General features: G+C 37.0%; 1 protein-coding gene across 1 annotated transcript; it reads right to left on the reverse strand.

Annotated features, from left to right (window-relative positions):
* Nucleotides 1-3,139: 3,139 nt before the first annotated feature.
* LOC142182136 (putative F-box/kelch-repeat protein At1g20940) lies at nt 3,140-4,408 on the reverse strand. The gene has a single exon (XM_075256111.1). The coding sequence runs from the start codon at nt 4,406-4,408 to the stop codon at nt 3,140-3,142; it is 1,269 nt and encodes a 422-aa protein (XP_075112212.1).
* Nucleotides 4,409-22,448: the final 18,040 nt, after the last annotated feature.

The following is a 22,448-nucleotide window of genomic DNA, read 5'->3' on the forward strand; positions in this document are numbered from 1 at the left end:
GTGTATAATATAGCGTAAGTATATATATTGTATATATATAAGCTGTATTCGATACGGTATTACCTCATACACTTATAGTTAGTGCATAGTATAGCGTAAGTATATATATATAAGCTATATTCGATACGGTATTACCTCATACACTTATACTTAGTGCATAGTATAGCGTAAGTACATATATTATATATATATAAGCTATATTCGATACGGTATTACCTCATACACTTATACTTAGTGCATAGTATAGCGTAAGTACATATATTATATATATAAGCTGTATTCGATACGGTATTACCTCATACACTTATACTTAGTGCATGCATATTATAGCGTAAGTACATATATTATATATATATATATATATATATATATATATATATATATAAGCTGTATTCGATACGGTATTACCTCATACACTTATACTTAGTGCATAGTATAGCGTAAGTATATATATTATATATATATATATATAAGTTGTATTCGATACGGTATTACCTAATACACTTATAGTTAGTGCATAGTATAGCGTAAGTATATATATTATATATATAAGCTGTATTCGATACGGTATTACCTCATACACTTATACTTAGTGTATAGTATAGCGTAAGTACATATATTATATATATATAAGCTATATTCGATACGGTATTACCTCATACACTTATACTTAGTGCATAGTATAGCGTAAGTACATATATTGTATATATAGACACACACGCCCGCTTCGTAGTACTATTCATCCCTTGTATTACAAAATTATTAACGACTTACATTTATATTATTTACATAGTAAACACAAAAGTGATTTTTAAATTTGACCATATAGAGACCAACTTTGGTCGCTAACTTTAAATGAATTTAATTTAGCGACCAAAGTTGGTCACTAAATGTACATGAATTTAAATTAGAGACCAAATTTGGTCACTAAAATTTAATCAGATTTATTTATATTTTATATAATATTTAAATTAATAATAAAAATTATTAAACGTTAGAACTGGGTCCCACATTGGCGACCAACTTTGGTCGCTAAATTTTGAATTATATTTATTTATATTTTATAAAAATTTTACATAAATATATATTTTTTAAAATATTATAACTGGGTCCCACTTTAGCGACTAAAGTTGGTCGCTATCTTCTTATCCTTCAGTTAGCGACCAACTTTGGCCGCAAGTTTTAAATTATATATATTTATATTTTATAAGTTTTATAAAATAATAATAAAATTATTAAAAAAAATTGTGTGGGTCCCACTTTTGCGACCAACATTGGTCGCTAAACTCAGTGTATCTTTGACCAAGCAAGTCTGACCAGTCCAGTCAACAGTTTGACTAAATTTGCGTCCAAATAGCGACCAACTATGGTCGCTAAATTATTTCAAATATTTTTTTTATTATTTTCGGTAGTTTGGCGACCAACTTTGGTCGCTTTTCTTAACAGACCAAATTTGGTCGCCAATATTTGGTCGCTTTTTGGCCGAATTCTAGTAGTGTATTTTAACAGATCAAAAATTTCAAATCCGAAGAACTTATTCTTGAAGAAAGTACATAGCAAGTTGAAGAACAAGAGAACTTTGTATGTTAGGGATGGTTTGAAGGCACTGTCGTATGTAATATGCTCCAATTTTATTTTTTCTCTTTTTAGGAATTGTTCAAAATGATGTATTTATAAGTATTACTATTCGTGAAATATCAATTTTCATAATTGTATTTATTAAAATTTTACATTAGCGAAAGAAATGTGATCATCGTAACTCTTTAACAACAGGTTTCTCAAATAGTTTATTAGGCATTAACGAATGGAAATTTGGCTGTTAAATGTAATCATACAATTAACATAGGGACTTTAGGTTGCTAAAAGCACTTGTAAGGACAAAGTAATTAGCTGTTGTAATTGAAGACTTTTAACGACTGAATGACAAATTGGTGAGGGAAAAATCCCGTCGCTAAAAACGATGTATAACGACCAGAAATTATGTCGTCGCTAAAGGATCTTTAACGATCGGATTGAAAATCGGTCGTTAACTTTTAACGTCGGGGCTTTTAATGACGGGTGACAATCGAATTTTTCTCGGTTGTTTTTGACTTATAGCGACCAGATTTGGACTTTTAATGACCAAATTTTCCCTCGCTAAAGGCCAATATTCTTGTAGTGGATTGACTGAGTATATCCGACACAAGTTCACTACGGAAAGTTCAAAGGGAAACCTACTTATCCAGATGCGATTAGTTCTAACTGTGAATCACACTATTTTTTCATGTATGTTTTTACACTTATGTCCATTCCCCACTCATGTGGGGGATTAAGTTCCTTAAGGATACACTGTGAATTCAGTGTGCTAGGATTTAATTTTGTTCTTCCTATGTATTTCTGTTTCTCTTTTACTTTACAAAATTTTCTGGTTTCGAACACAGATTACTAACACATTGTCCTCTCTGTGAAGAATTTAACTGGAAGAGATTTTTAAGCAAAAAGTCTCGGTAGCACTTGTTTCCATTATGCATCTTAAAATTGCGCAACTTCACTGTTACAGTGGATTGGTGCATATATATTTAACCCTACCCCAACATAAATTATCAAGATATGTAGTTATACAGTCAACCTTTGAGCTCTAATTCCCTCTGAGATTTGTATACGTTATTTATTTTATCTATGACAGCAACAACAACAACAAAAAATTCAGTGTAGTCCCACAAGTGCGGTCTGGAGAGGTTAGTACGTACACAGTGTTATCCCTACCTCATTAAAGTAAACTTGTTATTTTCAATAGACTCTCAGCTCATATAAAAAGCATAGTCACAGTACTATATGTTATGTGTGACATTACGAAAATTTGAACTGGTGAGTGCTTTCGTTAGTTCTTCAAAGTTGTTTCGAGATGGAAGCTCCAAAAGATAATCTTTCCAATGTAAAATGTAATTGGCAAGAAGAAACAACAAAATATATAATATATATGCAACTAATCTTCTATTAATTAGAACCACATTTTTGTTTCTCATGCTGAACTGCGGGGATAAGGAAATTAAAGGAGAAAGCGCCTCAGAGCAAAAATGTAGCTTAAAAATTGCCGAGAATTACAGAAACCTAAATGGTTGAAACACTTAATAATTTATATATAACTGAAATTTTTGTTTCAGTTATTGCAAGGAAACTTGTTTTCAGCCCTTTCTGGGACACACTCAACTCTAGGTTTATAGTTAGCAATAAGATATCTGAACTCATTTAATATTGTAGCAATGGCTGGGAAATGTTTAGAATGGATCGTATAAGGGGGGAGTGTTGTCTTGTGGACGTTGGCTAATGTTGGTTCGAAGGAAAAGAAGATGGTACTGTCCATATCCAAAAGTAGTGTATCTACTTTTTCATACGTCTTTCTCTCTGTATCATACTCGTATAGATATCCGGTGGACGCACCCCGCGAAGCCGAATGATTTACCACGAAAAACAACTTTTTGCCGTCAAACCATTTTAATAAATCATCACCATAGTTGCGCAAATCGGGCATGAAATTGGGCAAAGTGTATGAAACTGTCCAATTGCGGCTTACATGATCATATCCAAAAATGACTATAAATTTTTTGAAGACACAAACAAGGGTAAGTACACCTCGCACCACCCCCAACCATGCATCACATGGAAAAGAAATTATGCCATACATGGGATCAAAAAAATAACGTGTGATGATCTCAGGACGGTTGAAAATACTAGCCTTCCCACTGCTACTCTTTGTATCAAAGGCAAGAATACTACCGTCGTTTCTGAGCCAATGCAAGCAATCGTGCACATAAACGGGTTGTGGATTGACTAAGGAATCACCGCGAACGTCCATTCTCAGTTGGAATTCATGCCACACTACTCCAGCTTCTTCCGATGAAAATACGCAAAATTTATACCCTTCATATCTATTCAGCATCCCAATGGTTACCAACTTATAATGTCCGTTGGGTGTATGATAATCAACAACTAATCCTACGCCACCACCCCTAGTAGAAAAATAATTTCTAAGCTCTGGGTAAGGTATCAATTGGTGCATCCCTGTTATAGGATTGAAAATACAGAAAGTCTTTAATTGATGAAACTCAAGGAGAAGGAGACCCTTGCAAGAGGACAAAACTGAAACGTTAAGGGGTGAAATTGTTGATATTTCGTCTCGGCTAGGGTTTACGTAAACTTTACAGAAAAAGTTTGATATTTCGTACCGTGATGATGATAATGACGATGATGAGTATATGAGTAGTTTAGAAATATTCTGATCTTGAAACCATCGGGAAGCATAACTTTGACAAACGTTTGGTTCACAAAGCTTGTTATTAAAGCTCTTGCTTAGAACTCTACATTGAAGTGCAAGCTTCACAGGCAAGCGAGAGATAATATCCAGAACTAAATCTTCATTCAGTTCCATATTCAAGGATCCAGAATTTTTAATTATATGGAGCGGATGCGAGAAAGAGATATCCAGTAGAGACAGAAGAAGATTGAAGGCGTTTGACGGGCTTTTAGGTTTTTCTTTGTAAGGTACGTTACTGTGTTAGAGTTTATATAGAAAAACAGTATCCTACATAAAAAGGAATTAGGACAAGGAGGACATACTGTAATTTGGTGGGATTAAAAATGCTCTCTTCTCTCACCTGCGAAAAGCGTGAACAGTAACCAGCAGCGCAGCTACGGCGACTATGCCGTCGTCCGGTGGTGAAAAGCCACCGGACCAATCCCAAAAGATGCGCAATCCAATAATGTACAAACCCCAGTTAGGCGATCCTACAAATTCAAATCAAGATGCTGCACATCTTGATTTAGGTGACGCGATTACTGTAGCACAAAATCGCAATGGAGTTTATGAAAATTCACAGCTCGATTCTGGGCCAAAAATTGCAACTACAAATACCTATGCTGGACGTCTTATTCAATCTAAACCAAATGGTATGTTGAATCAAACACATCTAAAAACAGTTGACATTGTCCATGGAGAACCTACACTGGTTTTTGACATGGAGGAGCGGCAACAATTTGCAAGAGAAGAAGGTTTGCACCAGGCAATCGTGGTTAAAGTATCTGCACGAGCACCAAATTTGAAGGAGTTTCGAACTCTACTGCCCAATCAACCTGGAGTTAAGAGACATTGTTTGATTGGATTATTACCACCAAAACAAGTTTTATTACGTTTGATCAGTTTGACCATTTCGTAATGTCTTTGACGACACCAGTGACTTATTTTGCGCACAAGGGAGAGGAGCATCAGTGTAGAATTTTCCCATGGTCTATTGGATTTGATCCTAATGAAGAAACAGCAAAGGTAGTGGTATGGATATCACTGCCAAACCTTGCGCTGGGTCTGTTTGCGGAAAGGGCTCTATTATCTATAGCTTCAGTAGTTGGCTACCCTATTGCAATTGATAAAGCTACTCAAACAAGATCAAAACCTAGCACTTCTAGAGTTAAGGTAATTCTTGACCTCTCTGATAAGTTGCCGAAGAGGGTACGTTTACAGCATGTTGATAATTCAACTGGTAAGGTTTTGGAGGTTTTCCAGGAGATTATATATGATAACTTACCTGCATATTGCAATGTTTGCAAGCACCAAGGTCATGAAGAGAAGGTTTGTCGTTTAATTTTGAAAAAAAAAAAAACTCAAGAGGAAAACAGATGGAGGCACCTGAATTTGAATTTGTGGGAGATAAGTTTCAAGGAGACTTGAGGCAAATGTTGAATGAAAAACGAGGATTGGCTAATGGTGATCAAAGAACTGGTGTAGTTAATTGTCAGCTGGACACAACGACAAATTTGCAGCAATCAGCTGATGGCAAAGGAGTGGTAGCAGCTCCAGTAGCAGATCTTGGTGATAAGCAGACTAAGAATACAACAGCTGTGGCATCAGGTCATGGAGGTGCTGAGGAGGTTTTGCAGCTGGAGCAGGGCAACAAAAAGCCAACTATTGTTGATACAAAGTTGAGTGATATCCCTGCTTCCACAGTTTTTGCAAGGATGTATACAGCTACTGCTGCTTGTTTAAAGACAGCTGCTGATCGAGCTATTAATTCAAACAACCTTGATGTGGTTAAACATGTCCCTGGGCCATCTGGGACTCAAAGTGAAGTTGTGGCTTTGGAGTGTGCAGCTACAGGTTCTCAAGTGTCAGCTGGAGTTGAACATGATGCTCGTGGGATCTTGAAAACTGTTGCAGATAATGAAATTTTGGATCGAGTTACTCAGATTTTTTGGATCTAACAATGTGCAAGAAGAAGTGGAGATCAAAACTACAGTTGGAACTGTGTATGGTGGGTCACATATTGGGATTGCTAGGTTGGATGCTGCAACTACCAGGAAAGCAACTGGTCTAACAGAACCTAATGTTACATTTGTTGAATTGCCTGATATAGCAACAGATGTGGATGCTACTATTGAGGAACCTTATGTAGATACTATGGAATTGGAGTATGCAGCTTCAACAGGATATAAGGTGATAACTTTAGAGACTAAACAACCTCAAGTTTCAGCTGCAATTAAGCAAGCAGCAACAGAGTTTGTGAAACCTTCTGGTTCATTGAACACTACTGTGGCTCGAACAACTTCTAGGGCTGATAAATTAATGGACAAAGGTAGTGCCCAGGTACTACATACACCAAAACAGTCAGCTATACACCAACGCACATCTGATACAAAGAGTAACACGAGTAACAACTGGACAGTAGTAAATCAATCACCTAGCAACAAACATTCCCCAGTCCTTCAAAAACAGAATTTACAATCCAAAGTGATTGGGTTTTCGAACTCTTTTGATGTTTTGCTGAATGAGGGTGAGCATGATCTGAAGGAGGCTGGAAATAAGGAGCAATAAAACTATAAAAGCAGGATGACACACAATTAGAAACTGGAAATACCAGTGCTATAGGGAGTGAAAAGCAGTAGAAAAGTTTAACTAACTCCAAATTTTCTGTTGCGCGAGCAGTCACCTCAAAGGAATTGATTCATGTTGGTGAACAAAAGGCTGTGGCTATCCATATTAACTTTGCTACTGTTGGTGCAACTAGCATACATGAATCAAAGCAGGCCAGGCCTATAAATGGTAATCAAGTTGTGGTGGATCATACAACTGTTCTAATTGATGGAAGTGATTCTGCTGCAACTATTGGAATCTCCAGTACTATTGCAGGGAATTTTGATGATAATGAGTTGCCATCAGCAGATAGGCTGTCTATTTCAGGCAGTGGAAAACATCAGCAGTCCATGAACAATGCAGAGGCTCGATCAAATGAATCAAAGGATCTTTCTATTCTTCTGGTTGACGAGCAAATTTTTGGGGCGGTACCTAATGCAGCCTCACCAACGTTACACATATCCAATCCAGATCTGGCCAAAATGGTGAAGGATGCTCAGACATTAATGTTCATAAACACAACTCCAAAAATTATGGCCCCATGGGTTACTTTAAATACATCTGTTCAAGATGTTCGGTCCCAATCAATGGAGTCATTTTGTGACAGAGATGACAATTTTGGGCAGCAACTCTTATCTACTGGAAATAACCAATAAGTAGAGAAAAGTGTGGCTGCAATATCTCAAGTAAATGCTGGTCAATCTGAAAATCCAGTACACTTATCAGACCTTCGGCAAACATTGTCGATAATGTCTTCTGCAACAAAGAGTCCTAAGGAAAGAATTGACTATGAAGAAGGAGAGTATGAATATGATTCAGACAAGATATTTGAGGAAGATGAAGATGAGCATTTATCAAAAAGCTGGGCAGATCAAGCATATGATGAAGCGGGGAATGAGGTAGACTCGCTAGATGATGGGTTTTCAATGACTTAGCCTTATGCTTCCTATGTTTTGATGATCTAACAAAATTGTTGTTAAGAACCAAATAGAGAATCTTGTCCCACAGGATAACATATCTCATGTGAACTGTTCGAAGGCTGAAAATCAACGAATGGATGAACAACCATAGGGAGGAACACAACAGGGACCCGATGCGTTGGTCCCTTAGATGTCTCTGATAACAGAACAAGTCAGTGGTTGTACGCAATCAACATAAAGAGAAACACAATGGGGACCTGCTCCCTTGGAGTTCTCTGACAAAAGCACAGGTCAAGCATACAGCTGGAACGTAGCAGAAGAAAGTGACCATCTGGCAAATGTTACAGATGAGGAACACAATCAGGACCAGGTCCGTTGGTGTGTTCTGATAGAAGTACAAAGTCCACTATACAGCTGGAATGCAACTGCCCAAAAGCGGCTGTACAGACAGTGCAGCAGTCACTTCTCACTGAGAAGAAGTACACCAAGAGTTGACATCACTACCTATTGTGATATCTTTTGTGATAAAACAACCTAGTGCAAGATACACTTCACTTGCGCATTCAGTAATATTCTTTCAAGCAAAAGAAGCATTCATCTAGCATTGAAGTCACTGGTGCATCAAGAACAAGAAGACAACTCCACTAAGGATCAGTTTCTAGCAGAGTCTTATGTATGTCCATAGTTGAGTTTGTAATTCCTAGTTTGCTTTCTTAGAAGCACTGTCTTAGGAACAAACCAAATTCGTAAACTTTAAAGTTTATGTTGTGACTAGGAGTAGTCATAAGTTAAATCCTCTGTAACTAGGAGAGTTATAGAGTGGCTTGTGGTGGTGCATCACAAGTTAGTTTGAAGTCTTTACAATAGGGTGTTTGCAAAGTGGCTTGTAATAGGTAGATTACAAGTTAGTTGAAGTTTAAAGCCTACAGGTGTAGGTCGTGGTTTTTTTATCCCCTTGTGTGGGATTTTTCCATGTAGAAAATCTCTGGCCTTCTTTTGTTACTACATTCTAAGTATTATCTCATGGAGGATCAGGTACTCTATAGCGTGGTGGACTCTGTGGCTGCTCCACCAAGCTTTGAAGAAGGACAATCAACCTACAGACCTCCTAGATTCAATGGTCAATTCTACGGATGGTGGAAAACCAGGATGCATGATTTTATTATGGCAGAAGATTTGGAGCTGTGGGGCATCATATGTGATGGTCCACATGTTCCCATGAAGAAGATTGAAAAAATAGAGCAAATGGTGCCTAAAGGAAGCAGAGAGTACAACGACATCGACAGAAAAGCTATAGAAAAGAACTACCGTGCCAAGAAAATCTTGATGTGTGGCATAGGACCTGATGAGTACAATAGAGTCTCAACTTGTGAAACTGCCAAAGAAATATGGGAGGCATTGCAAACCGCTCATGAAGGAACCACCCAGGTTAAGCAATCCAAAATTGACATGCTCACCACAGAATATGAGCTCTTCAGGATAAAGGATAATGAGTCCATACAAGACATGCATACCAGATTCACATCCATCATAAATGAGCTTCACTCACTTGGAAATGTCATTCCCAGAAACAAGCTTGTAAGAAAAATTTTTATTGTTCTACCTGGGTTTTGGGAAAGTAAGGTAAATACCATCACGAAAGCTAAAGATCTACAGACTGACCATGGATGAGTTGATTGGTAATCTAAAAACATATGAGATGAAGAGAAAGAAGGACATTGAAAGAAGAGAGCCTAAGAAGGAAAAGAACCTGGTGCTTAAAGCTGAAATGAGTGATTCAAGTGATGAAGATAGTGACATGGCCTATCTCACTAAGAGATTTCAAAAATGGTTCGAAGAAATGGTGGCATACCAAAGTGGGGCAGTTCAAGCAAAACAAGGAACAACAATCTTTGTCATGGATATGGAAAGTCAGGGCATTTCATCAAAGGCTGCCCACTAGCGAAACAGGAGCAGTACAAGCAAAATCTTGACAAAGTAGGAAAAAGGAACCCTGTTCCAGAGAAAAGATTCAATCGAAAAAGTGTTGCAGATAATATTGTTAAGCAGGCTCTTGCCGCTTAGGGAGATTCCTCAAGTGAATCCAAAAGGGAATCAGATGCAGAAAAAGTTCCATAATGGCAGTGGAAACTGAAGCAACAAAGTACGATTCACTATTCGCACTGATGGCTCAGTCAGATGATGATGATGAAGAAAATGAAGACAATAAGGTAAACTTCAGAGATGTTCAGAGAAATCTGAAATCCTATTCTTCTAAGAAATTAAGGTCTTTATCAAATGTCTTAATTGATGCTTATTATAGTCTTGTAAATGATAAGGAGATCCTGACCATAGAACTTAAGAGGCCGAACAATCTAGAGATAATCTAGTGGTCTGTGTAGTGGACTTAAATGAGACCATAGCTAATCCTGAACTAGAGAAGGAGGCCCTGAATGAAAAAATAACTAGGGTCGAAAATGAGAGAGACAATTTGATGGTAGTAGTTGTTGATCTGAAAGAAACAATAGAAGGTCTTAGCAATAAAAAACACACTTTAGAAGAAAAAATTGCCTCTATTGATGAGGAAAGGGATAAACTTCTAGTGATATATGCTGATCTAGAGGAAACCATTGAGGGACTCAATAAAGAACATATGAATGTAAGTCTTGGGAAAGGAAAGGAAGTAGCCAGTGAGTCGCACATCTTGCTGGAAAAGGAGTTAAATATTGTAAAAACTAGTCTTTGCAGTGAACTCGAGAGGAATCAGCAACTCCAAGCTGAGTTGGAGAAAGTAAGAAATGATCTTGAGAAATCCTTGAAGTGGACCTGGTCCTCAGATGCTGTTACTGCTATGTATCTCAACAATAGTGGGAACAAGCAGGGCATCGAGTTCCAAAGGGAGAAAACTCCCTTCAACCCACACAGCAAATATGTCACTGTACCTGATAACTGGCTATGTACCCACTGTGGAAACAATGGGCATTTTAAAGAAAACTATCAAGCCAGGGTTCAGTCTGGTCAGAAGAATAAAGCGTTCACTAATAGAGTAACTACTAGCATAGGACCAGGTACCACTCACAAAAAGCGGATGCTACCTGCATGGACTAGGAAATCCCTCATTCATCCCTTTTATAGTAACAAGGGACCCAAACTAGTTTGGGTTCCTAAATCTAACCCTTGATGTGCATGTGCAGGGAACAGTAAGAGGAAGCAGACTGCGATGGACTATAGACAGTGAATGCCTAAAGCATGCAGCTGAAAACTTCATGAAATGCTTCTCACTGAAAGCCCTGCAGGAAGTGAATGTATCCTTGAGAAGAAAGTAAAGGGTACATTCTCAATGAATAAAAAGGCAGAAAGGTTCCTTTGGCACTCGATTAGAAAAATATGGAACTGGAAAATAATGCATGGACAGTGCTCATCACCCATGGAATCATCAACAATGATGGGCAAAAGAAATGAACACTGCTCTCTACTTAGAACAGGTGCCGAACCAGGTCCTTCCTAAATCACAACTCGCCAGGAACCGCCAAATAGAAGAAAATGCCTTGCTCCTAACAATAGGAAGGATTAGCTTGGGAAACACAATGCAAACAGACGAGAGAAGGAATCCTCCTGGGGGAAAACCCACAAAACAAGGTCAAAAGGTCTTCAACAAATGAAGCACTAAATGGCAGGAGATGCTCATGCAATATTCCACAAGGCACTCTCCCTTTGTCAAGAAAGAAACCGTGAGGATTAATATGATGAACCAATCCTGTCTCTGGGAAATGTCTGAGGCTTCAAATCAGGAGGATGAAAAAGTGATCAAGATGTAGGAGACTGGTAAGAGACAACGCACCATCATAAAGAACCGGGTACACTACTTGGAAGAAAAAAAGATGCAGCTCGTGGCACTACACAAGCAGCAGAACACAAAGTGTGGGCAAATCAAATTAACCTTCATACTTCCCTTCTCAACCAACTTGTTCCTCAAATTGGTAAACCAAAATGCACCTGTGATGATTCATGGCCTCACCAACAACTGGAGAGAAATTGCAAGCATATTGAAAGGCGAGATCCTCTTCTGAGGGTCAATATGAAGAAGGAATTAATTTGTGGAAAGCCTTGCAAAACAAAAGGCCAAACTCAAAATGTCTGCATCAAAGCCTCAAATAGAGAATATTTTTGATAAATTGAGATGAAGACAAGGTCACGAGAATCCAATGAAGAACCTGATTCTCCTCTGTCAGCTGTGTAAGAAACCTTCAGGTAAAGGTAGCTAAAGTGTTTTCTGTCCAAGCGTAACTCACATCAATAACGTTAAAGGTAAACACGCATGACGATCATAGAAGCTAAAGGTACAGTTATGAGCTGCAAGAGGGGAGCTATTAAAATTCTGTTCAAAAGATTGTTCTGGCATCATGTTCTTGTATCTCAGGTTAGTAGTAATGTGCTTAATTTTGCATGTCCTCTCTAAACAATTTTTTTTTAAATGTCTTGTAATTCAGCTGCCCCATCATCCAACTTTCCAATGTCTATGCGTCATTTCTTGTCCGTCAAATCCTTTCACCTCCTCTGCACGGTAACAGATCCCCACAAACCTACCGCCATCTCTAGAACTATTCAGAACATGTTTCTTTCTTCACTCATCATTAGCCCATCTTCCAATAAAACTTCTCTTCCCTCCCACGACAAGTCATGAACCTTCTTCTTCGTTGTATAGCTAGGATCCACTTTTCATCTCTCACTCTCTTTAGTTGCGTGTCTGGAAAGTACTCATCTAATGACGATCGAATAATCGTCTCTTTCTACCACTTCTAGCACCGCTCCTATTTCATCTCCTTCCTTGAAATCAATTTCAGTTCATCACTGTTTCACGCACTCTACCACTTTACACACTTCTAGTCTCTTCTACACTCCTACTGTCTTCTCATTTCTGCTAAACCCTGTTTACCATTATTTTGAGAACCCTATGTCCAGTCAATCCTATGACTTCTCCAAAGAACATATAGAAGGTTTCACTTCTCAGGCTTTAGAAACCCATGAGGATGATCTTGACCAGTATATAAACTCCTTCATGTTGGACTCAGTGACTCTCAAGGAGTCACCTGAAAAGGAAGCAGCTCACAACATCATGGCCATAGCTGCTGAAAGCCTGACGAATAAAGAAGTTTATCTCTTGTCTGAGTAACAGAGGGAAGAGATCTCACTTCTAGAAAATGCAAGAACTACAGAACTCCTAGAGTCCTTGAATCATGAGATATTCCCAAAAAAGCCTTCTACTAAACCTGTTTCTCTTCCATGCAAACTCACTCCTGTAACCCCCCCCCCTATTCACTCCAAAATCTTAGGGTCTTCCTCAAAATCCCTCACTATCAGGTCACTATAGCAAGACAGCTCTGAGCCCTCATTTCAGAAAAGTAAGAGGAGTGTCAAGCCAAGAAAAAGGAAGAAAATGAATCCAAAGGATTTCATCAAAAGTAGATCAGTAAACCAAGTAGATAAAGATGCTTCCAAAGAACCCGGTTCCTCAGTACAACAATCTATGACAACTCAACAGTCCATGGAAAAGGCATTCGCTGAAATTGTTAAGAAATAGAAAGGGTCATCTATGAAGTATAGCAGCAAGTCTAAAAGGACTTAGACTGAGCTAGCTGGGTCTGAAGACAATACTGTGGGACTAGCAAGCTGGAAAGGAAAGTTTGTCGAAGGGTGTTGCAAACAAAAAGGGAAACTGTGAAGGAACCTGGTCCATTAAGGTCTATGACCAATGATAGTGGTCTTTGCCAGCAAAGACTAAGAACTCAGAAAGTGTTGTGGGGACGTAAATTTGATCTAACTATTTCGAAGATGACAAGGATGCGTCAAATTCTGGAGATTGTGGAGTTTCAACAATGGGAACACTTGTTTAAAGAAAGAATGCCTCTAGTGTACGAAGATGTCGTACATGCTTTCTACGCTTCTCTTTTCACTATTGAGGGGGACCACATCTGTGCTCTCGTAAATGGAGTAGACATTGTGCTTGATGCTTCAACATTGGGCAAGGTCCTCAGAATCCCGTGTGAAGGTATGAACTCAGTTAAGGGTGTCTATGGAGTAAACCTTCGGAGAGCCATTATGAAAGAACAACCCATTCAATAGAGGGAACATGTGCATAAGAAGGTGCTGCTTCCTGAGTATCAGCTTCTCTTCGAATTGGTCAATAAAGTGATTTCACCCCGCTCTGAGAGGTGCTATATTGCTACAAGATCGGACATGGTCCTAATGGAAGCACTTAACGAGTTTGTACCAATCAATTTTCCAGCCATCATGATTGATCACATGCAGAAAGTGGCAAATTTTAAAGGTGGAAATCACGGGTTACCCTATGGCTTTCTCCTAACTCAAGTGTTCAGATTCTATAAGGTCCCCTTAGGAAATTCCATAGTGGGCACGCGCAAGCAGTCCTTCTCTAAGACCACTCTAAAAGAATGTGAATATATAGAAAGAGTTTGTGGGAGCATCTCGACCATATCTCAGCTGATAAACGCTCAAAATATAGCTTCTGAGGAATTGAGAAGGCTGAGGGCTCGAAATGCCATATTGGAAACTCAGCTTAGCCAAGCAGCTAAGGGGCCTGATTCTGTACATGAGGAGGTCACCTGACTGAGAAAGGAAAACGAGAGACTTCAGGCTCAATTACTTAAAGAACAACTGACAGAAAATGTTAGACTAGACCTGGTTCTCAAAACCATTGCTGCCTCTTCCTCCAAACCTCATTCCTCCAGTGTTTCCTAGGATCCTCTTAGTGCCAAGTTGCTTTTGCTCCATCATTTTGTGGTTGTTGTTTTGCTTTTGTTTTTCTTGTTTTGTTATGATGGCATGTTGAAGTTAACCATTACTGCTCCTGACTTACTCAGTCCAGTGTAAACATTAATGAAACAACTTCCTTTTTGTTGCCTGTACAATAATGCGTTCCTCTGGCTTTTCTTTTATGTCATGTGCACATATGTAGCATGACCTAGTTGTGTCAGACTTCTTTATGCTTATTACCTACTTGTTCTCATCGTCATACGATTTGCTCTTTTTAATGATGCCAAAAGGGGGAAATTATGAAAGAAGAAGAAGGTTAAGGGGTAAGTTACTATGGGGGAACTACTGCTGATCTAAGATTAAGGGGGATCTAAGGGGGAACTACCGCTCATTTCTCATCTGGTTGTTACTAAGGGGGAACTACTGCTGATCTAAGATTAAGGGGGAACTAAGGGGGAACTGCTGCTCATTTCTCATCTGGTTAATTGTTAATTATGATCTAAACAAATGCTTTTCATGCCTAAGTTTGTCATCATCAAAAAATGGGGAATTAATGAGTTTTCAATGACTTAGCCTTATGCTTCTTATGTTTTGATGATCTAACAAACTTGTTGTTAAGAACCAAATAGTGAATTTTGTCCCACAGGATACACATCTCATGTGAACTGTTCGAAGGCTGAAAATCAGCGAATAGATGAACAACCATAGGGAGGAACACAGCAGGGACCTGATGCGTTGGTCCATTAGATGTCTCCGACAACCGAACAAGTCAGTGGTTGTACGCAATCAATATAAAAAGAAACATAATGGGGACCTGCTCCATTGGGGTTCTCTGACAAAAGCACAGGTCAAGCACACAGCACAACTAGAACGTAGCAGAAGAAAGTGGCCATCTGGCAAATGTTACAGATGAGGAACACAATTAGGTCCAGGTCCGTTGGTGTGTTCTGACAGAAGTACAAAGTCCAATATACACCTGGAACGCAACAGCCCAGAAGCGGTTGTGCAGACAGTGCAATAGTCACTTCTCACTGAGAAGAAGTACACCAAAAGTTGACATCACTACCTATTGTGATATCTTTTGTGATAAAATAACCTGGTGCAAGATACACTTCACTTTTGCATTCAGTGATATTCTCTCAAGCAAAAAAAGCATTCATCTAGCATTGAAGTCACTGGTGCATCAAGAACAAGAAGACAACTCCACTACGGATTAGTTTCTAGAAGAGTCTTATGTATGCCCATAGTTGAGTTATAATCTTGTTAATTGCTCTACATTGTTATTCCTAGTTTGCTTTCTTAGAAGCACTGTCTTAGGAACAAATCAAATTCGTAAACTTCTGAGTTTATATTGCCACTAGGGATAGTCATAAGTTTAAATCCTTTGTAACTAGGAGAGTTATAGAGTGACTTGTGGTGGTTGCATCACAAGTTAGTTTGAAGTCTTTGCAATAGGGTTTTTGCAAAGTGGCTTGTAATAGGTAGATTACAAGTTAGTGAAGTTAAAAGCCTACAGGTATAGGTCGTGGTTTTTTGATCCCCTTGTGTGGGATTTTTCCACGTACAAAATCTCTGGCCTTCTTTACATTCAACAGTTACTGCATTCTAAGTATTATCTCATAGAGGACCAGGTACTCTATAGCTTGGTGGACTCATACAGGCTATCACTAGACAGTCATGTGGCAATCTATAAGGAAAATGCAAGTCAAACTAATGCACAAAAGTTCAATAAACATAACTCAGCTGCAGCAACAGGGGAGAGAAAAAAAAGAGAAGCAGATGCACCATGAAGCAATAAAGAGACACGATGAACATGCAACTACATCTGTTACTACTTTAGGAACCAAGAAAGGTTTAAGTCCGAACGCTGTTGCGTTTGTACCAACTGGAAAGAACAAAATTGCAGCAACTGTCTCAACCTTTAAGCATAATCCTCAAGACATCAACAGGTCTTTAATTCCAGCAGGGCAGCAGCAAAAAGCAGACGTGAATGGTGCTGAAATTTCAAAAATGCACAACATAGTAGCAATTGAAAGAAAAGCTGGAAGTTCACTTGCATTGACTACACAATTCAATTTGACACCTATCAATATTCTCCACACACTTGTTACACATGATATGGATACATTGAGAGGGCTAGATAATCTGAGGAAGGATCAAGGTGCATTAGTGATGTTCGGATACAATCATATGGATGTGTTTGGAATGGAAACGAGTCGAGATTTTTATGAAGAAGGGGAGGAAGAAGACCTACTTGATGCCTCCTTAAAAAATGTAGCTCGGGTGGGAGATCTTTCGCCTCGACACATGAGAAGTGGATCAAACAAAAATAAAAAGAATGTACATGAAAGGCAACATATCTGGGATGGCAAAGCAACACAAGTGGTTGTCATAAGAAAACCACCATTGAGAAATGCAAAGCAGAAGGAGAGTGTCCCTACCACCTCCACCAGGTCAAATAAATCAAAAAAGAAATGATAAAGTTTGAAGCTTTTTTGAAGACAGTGGAGCAAGAAGCCAAAGAGCTACAAATTGAAGAGTACACAAGAGTCAAGAAAGAGGGCCAAGACACAATTTTTTATATTGTATTATTTTATCACCTTTTAAGTATTATCATGTGTAATATCATTACAGAGTACGTTATAAACTCTGTGACAATTATAGAGTATTTAGTCTTTTCTAGTTCGTATTTTCTTCATGCGTGCTAGCTTTCTAGTTCGTATTTTTACCTCCTATAGCAAAGGTTAACACCTTATTTATTTTAAATAAATATCATTTAAAAAAATTATATTCTATAGATAGTTTTTAAGGTTTATAGCAAAATATTTTATTTTGGTTACCACCTAGCCCTAAGCCACTAAATACGCTAATCAGTTACACTATTTTCTTTCTCTCTCTACTTTGATACGTATCATTCTCTTCCGCCATCCCATTAAAATTTTTGATCTCCTCCTCATTCCACCAGATTTGTGCAAAGCCCACTTCAGAGATGCTGATTTCGACCATGGAATTTCAGGGGATCTCAGGCTTCCTGATCGAGTCTTCCCCAGGCAAAAATCCATTCGTAATCTATCAAAACTCAATTATGAGACTTTAGCATCGTTAAGCAATGAATTAATTTCAAAAATTCTGGATTCGGTTGCAACAATTGGGTGTTTTGAGGTAAGTAACCATGGAATTTCAGGGGATCTTTCCATTGAACTCTTTTCTCTTTGGTTACTCTCTTGTATTGGCACAACATCCCTTGCTGTTTGTCTCCGAATCCAAGTAAACAAAGAAAAAAATGAATTCAAAGATTTGCCACCAGAACGTACTTATGCAGATTTTGTTTTCTGCAATTTAGTGCTTCATTTGGTGATCATGAATTTCTTTGGACAGATTAACGTTCCTAGTTTCGAGATAATGTTGCTTACCCAAATAATCTTGCCCATAAGGATGTTGTTAAGGTAATGAATGAGGGACTTACCGTCACTTTAGCCAAAAAAAAAAAACAGGACCTTCAAATGTTGCTACGGCGGATTCGCCGAAAATTAGGGTTTGTTCTTGAACAAAGACGATGGAGTTTGGGGCTAAACAACTTGATTTTCTATTAATATATTTCAATGTATTTTAATGTATTTCATTGTATTCGTTGTCTTTTTTTCATCGTAATTCAATGTATCTCGTTGTATTCCATGTATTTTATTATATTCACTGTCTTTTTTTCATTGTATTTCAATGTATCCTGCTGTATTATATGTATTTTATTGTATCTACTGTCTCACTATATGCCATGAATGTATTCATATATTTTTTTAATTAATATAATTTATGCATTCAGATGTAGTATATAATTTTTATGAAGATTGCTATATTTTTGGGGTATTTTTTGGTTGAGAATATTTTTGATAACTGAAAATACAATTTTTGTGTGTTATAATTGAGTTTGTTGAGTTATATTAGGAGTCTATTATGTTAATTGATTCACTTTACGTTTTAAAAACAGTGTAATCCCCTATTTCACGCCGTGAATACAGTCGAATACAATAATCTGTCCAGCTGTAATCTCATGTTTCACTCCATGAATACAGTCGAATTCACTCGAATACAACAACCGATTAGCTGGACTTCCCTGATTCACGCCTAACTTTGCTACTGTATTCATGAATATAATATCTTAAATACATCAAATACATCTTATAACCACAGAAAAGGTATCTATAATCTGTCATATAGCAAATGGTATCTATAGATGACTAATTACTACTAAAAGATAGTGCTTTACGAAAATTTCCCTTTTTTATGCCTCAATAGGATTGGTAAGGTAAGGCCCAAGCCAGTATGTGTTTGCTCATGTCATATGTCTTTGGGAAGATCCAAACTGCTATGAAATTATATTCCCTCCTGAGACTTTGCCGATTGCTACACCATGATTCTCTACATGTGGTTGTCATCATAAGGCAATGTGAGGCGTAGAGGAGTAACTATTGCCAAGGCATAGACGCAACACAACTAGAGCTTTGTCCCTCTTACTTGTACTTTTCCGTTGTGGTTCTTTTTTCTTGTATTATTAACTAGTCTCTACGTTCGTGCTTCGCACGAATATATCTTGCATGTGTAACTAAAATAATAAACTTTCAACTATTCATTATATCCGTTGGTATTGTAAATCCATTGTACGTCCCTCTAAGTAGAAAGAAAGATATGTTTCTATCTTGATACATAAAGTTGGCAATTTCCTATAATATATGTAATATAATTTAAATTCACTAAGTATATATTGTGAAGAAGATTAATTAGTAACAGTTATCAAGCAAATTACCGAAACTCAATCATATTAAAGCAATAGTACATTCATAAGTCATATACGCTCTATTATTTAGGATTTCATAAGCTGATTCTCCTCTCCTGTGCCGAACTTGATCATTATTTTGTACAAAATTCCTCTTCATCATCACAATGGAAACACAATATCGATCGATATTCCAGTGCCAATGCCAACATGCAACAATTGATATAACTCTTGGTGTTGTTCAAGGAGTTATATTATATCGTCACGTGAAAGATCTATTAATTTTTGTACCTCATCCATACTCCACAAAAATTCATTTTCTTATGCATGTTGGCATTGTTCTGGTTGTAATCATTAAGATGAAGGGAGTCTAATGACAACAATGTAATTCCACATCATTTAAGTGCTTTAACGAATCAAAAATTGCAGGATTTTTCATGTCATGGCCCCAGGCCACACATAAAAGCAAGAGTCATAACTTATGTAGTCCACTCTAAATAGAAATGCTTCTAATAATCAAACTAACAAATTTGAAAATTTTGGTTTGTAAAGATAGAGAAGCTAGATCTTTTTGTGGATTATAACAAAATTAATTTGATAAGAATAAAATTATGTTTAAGATAATTCTTTAATCCAATTTGTTTTGGGTAAACAAAGAGAATCGAATAACATACTAACTTATGAAGATTTTAGTTGTGGTAGGATTGAGAGTTCATAAAAGTTAATCTTTTGTCCAGTTTCATTCCCCAAGTAGAATTAATATTACGTGGGCATGTCTAGTTACAAAATTTTAGAGAATTTTATTACTTAATTTCAAGTCCTATTATTGTCAAATTTTTAAAAGTTACAATTTTATCCAATATCAGTTATATTTTAAGGCTATTTTGGTCCATCAACATTGTATTCATACTTTTATAATAACTAGTTTCTACGTTCGTGCGACGCACGGATATCTTTAGTGGCAGATCAACGTTAAGGAACGGGGGCTCTATTGAATCTGCTTTATTTGAAAAATATGCTATATAAATAGGGCATAAATAACTTTTGGATAGTAGAGTCTCAAAGATGGAGAAGAGAGTTGTAGATTAATTTGTAGTATCCATTTAGGTTTTAATTGATAAACTTTCTATTCTTTTGCCTTAGATTACAGTTTAAATCCTTAAACCAGTAGTTATATACCTGTAGATCTTCTATTGTTATCCAAATCTGTGTTCTACTCATATTCTAATTTAGTTGAATCTATAAATATTATACCTGATCAAGTGCACCTTTAATCATAAGATATTAATCCCTATATGAATATTCAAACTAATTAAGTGATATATTTAATTTCAAATTCCAAGTTAGTTTTGATGTCCTAAATGCCGGTGTCGGAAATCTAGTTTACGAAAAATTCATGGGAACTCAAGTGCAATTAAACTCTTAAAATCTTCATCCTAATGTTCTTTTTGAAATTTGGATTTAAGAAGTATGGCTTAATGTTCTTTTTGGAATTTGGATTTAAGAAGTATGGCTTAATGTTCTTTTTGGAATTTGGATTTAAGAAGTATGGCTTAATGTTCTTTTTGGAATTTGGATTTAAGAAGTATGGCTTAATGTTCTTTTTGGAATTTGGATTTAAGAAGTATGGCTTAATGTTCTTTTTGGAATTTGGATTTAAGAAGTATGGCTTAATGTTCTTTATGGAATTTGGATTTAAGAAGTATGGCTTAATGTTCTTTTTGGAATTTGGATTTAAGAAGTATGGCTTAATGTTCTTTTTGGAATTTGGATTTAAGAAGTATGGATTAATGTTCTTTTTGGAATTTGGATTTAAGAAGTATGGCTTAACGTTCTTTTTGAAAGTTAGTGAATGAAAGTTCCAATACTATGGCAAATTGTATTTGGAATTCTCCTAGTCACTTGCATATTAACATTGTAAAGCTTAAGAAAGAATAAAACAAAGAGGTTGAGAGAAGATTTTGCTCGTTATTGTTTGTTCCTCATCATTGCGTATTTATACAATAGTTCTAGAAATCTAAATAGACACGTTCTCGGATATAGTTTACACAACTATACACGAAACCTACTGCACAACAGTCAACAAATTAAGAGCTATAGTTATATATTCATATGTTTTCTTGTGTAACATGCATAAGGCGGGAAACTTAGTTGACTTGAAGGTAATTAAATCAAATCTGCAAAACCAAAATATAAAGAGAATGATTGAATCCAGAAAGAAAATAAGAAATTATATCTTTGACTTTCCCACCCTTAAGTACCCATCAAAAGTAAACTTCAAAATCTTCAATATAACATAATAAAAGGAAATTCATAAAAATAACCTTGACCAAAGAGATAATCGTCGAACCTCTCAATAATCAGGTTACATTGGCGAGGGCCGAGGAGTCAACGGTCCCTTGAATAATCATGTATTTTATGCCCTAAGATGCAAGCCTGTTGGAACATCGATCTTTTTTATTCTATCTAGATCCCCTTGCAATTGTTGTGCTATATCGAGTATGCTAACACGAATCTCGAACAGTCGTAATCAAATCTTTCAATCGTTTTCCTTTTCTCCTGTCATTAACTCTCGAAAGTCTTGCAAGGCATCAATCCGATCTAGCTTTCCTACCTAGTGATATTGTGGCCAATTATTCTCCTCAAATTTAAATTGATCAAAAGTGGTGTTATAAAACCAAGCAGTGTAGTCAGGGCCAACAATAGCGGTTACCTGGATCTAGCTAGCACATAAGGTGCTCTCATCCATGTATTGTTGCCACGACATGACGCTTTCTGAAACGGTAACAAATTAGTTAACGCAATTCATAAGGGCCAACTATATAATTTATTTTTTTTGGTCGTCACACAGAGGTCTGATAATACTAAGCCACGACTTATACAAATTAGTTAACGCAATTCATTCCTTTTCAACTAAGACTCCTTTGGAAAACAGTTTTCTTATCATTCAATCACGTCTCAAGGCAGAATTCCTTTAGACTTTAAAATCCTAAATATTACGTGCCACATTTAATGTTACAATTTTATCCAACATGAAGTTATTTATTTGAAGGAATAATTAAATTTTAAAAAGAGTACAAAAGTCTCAATATTTTAGGGATATTTTTGGTTCAACATTTAGTGT

The sequence above is a fragment of the Nicotiana tabacum genome, chromosome 6, assembly GCF_000715075.1.
Source record: "Nicotiana tabacum cultivar K326 chromosome 6, ASM71507v2, whole genome shotgun sequence".
NCBI classification, from domain to species: Eukaryota; Viridiplantae; Streptophyta; class Magnoliopsida; order Solanales; family Solanaceae; genus Nicotiana; species Nicotiana tabacum.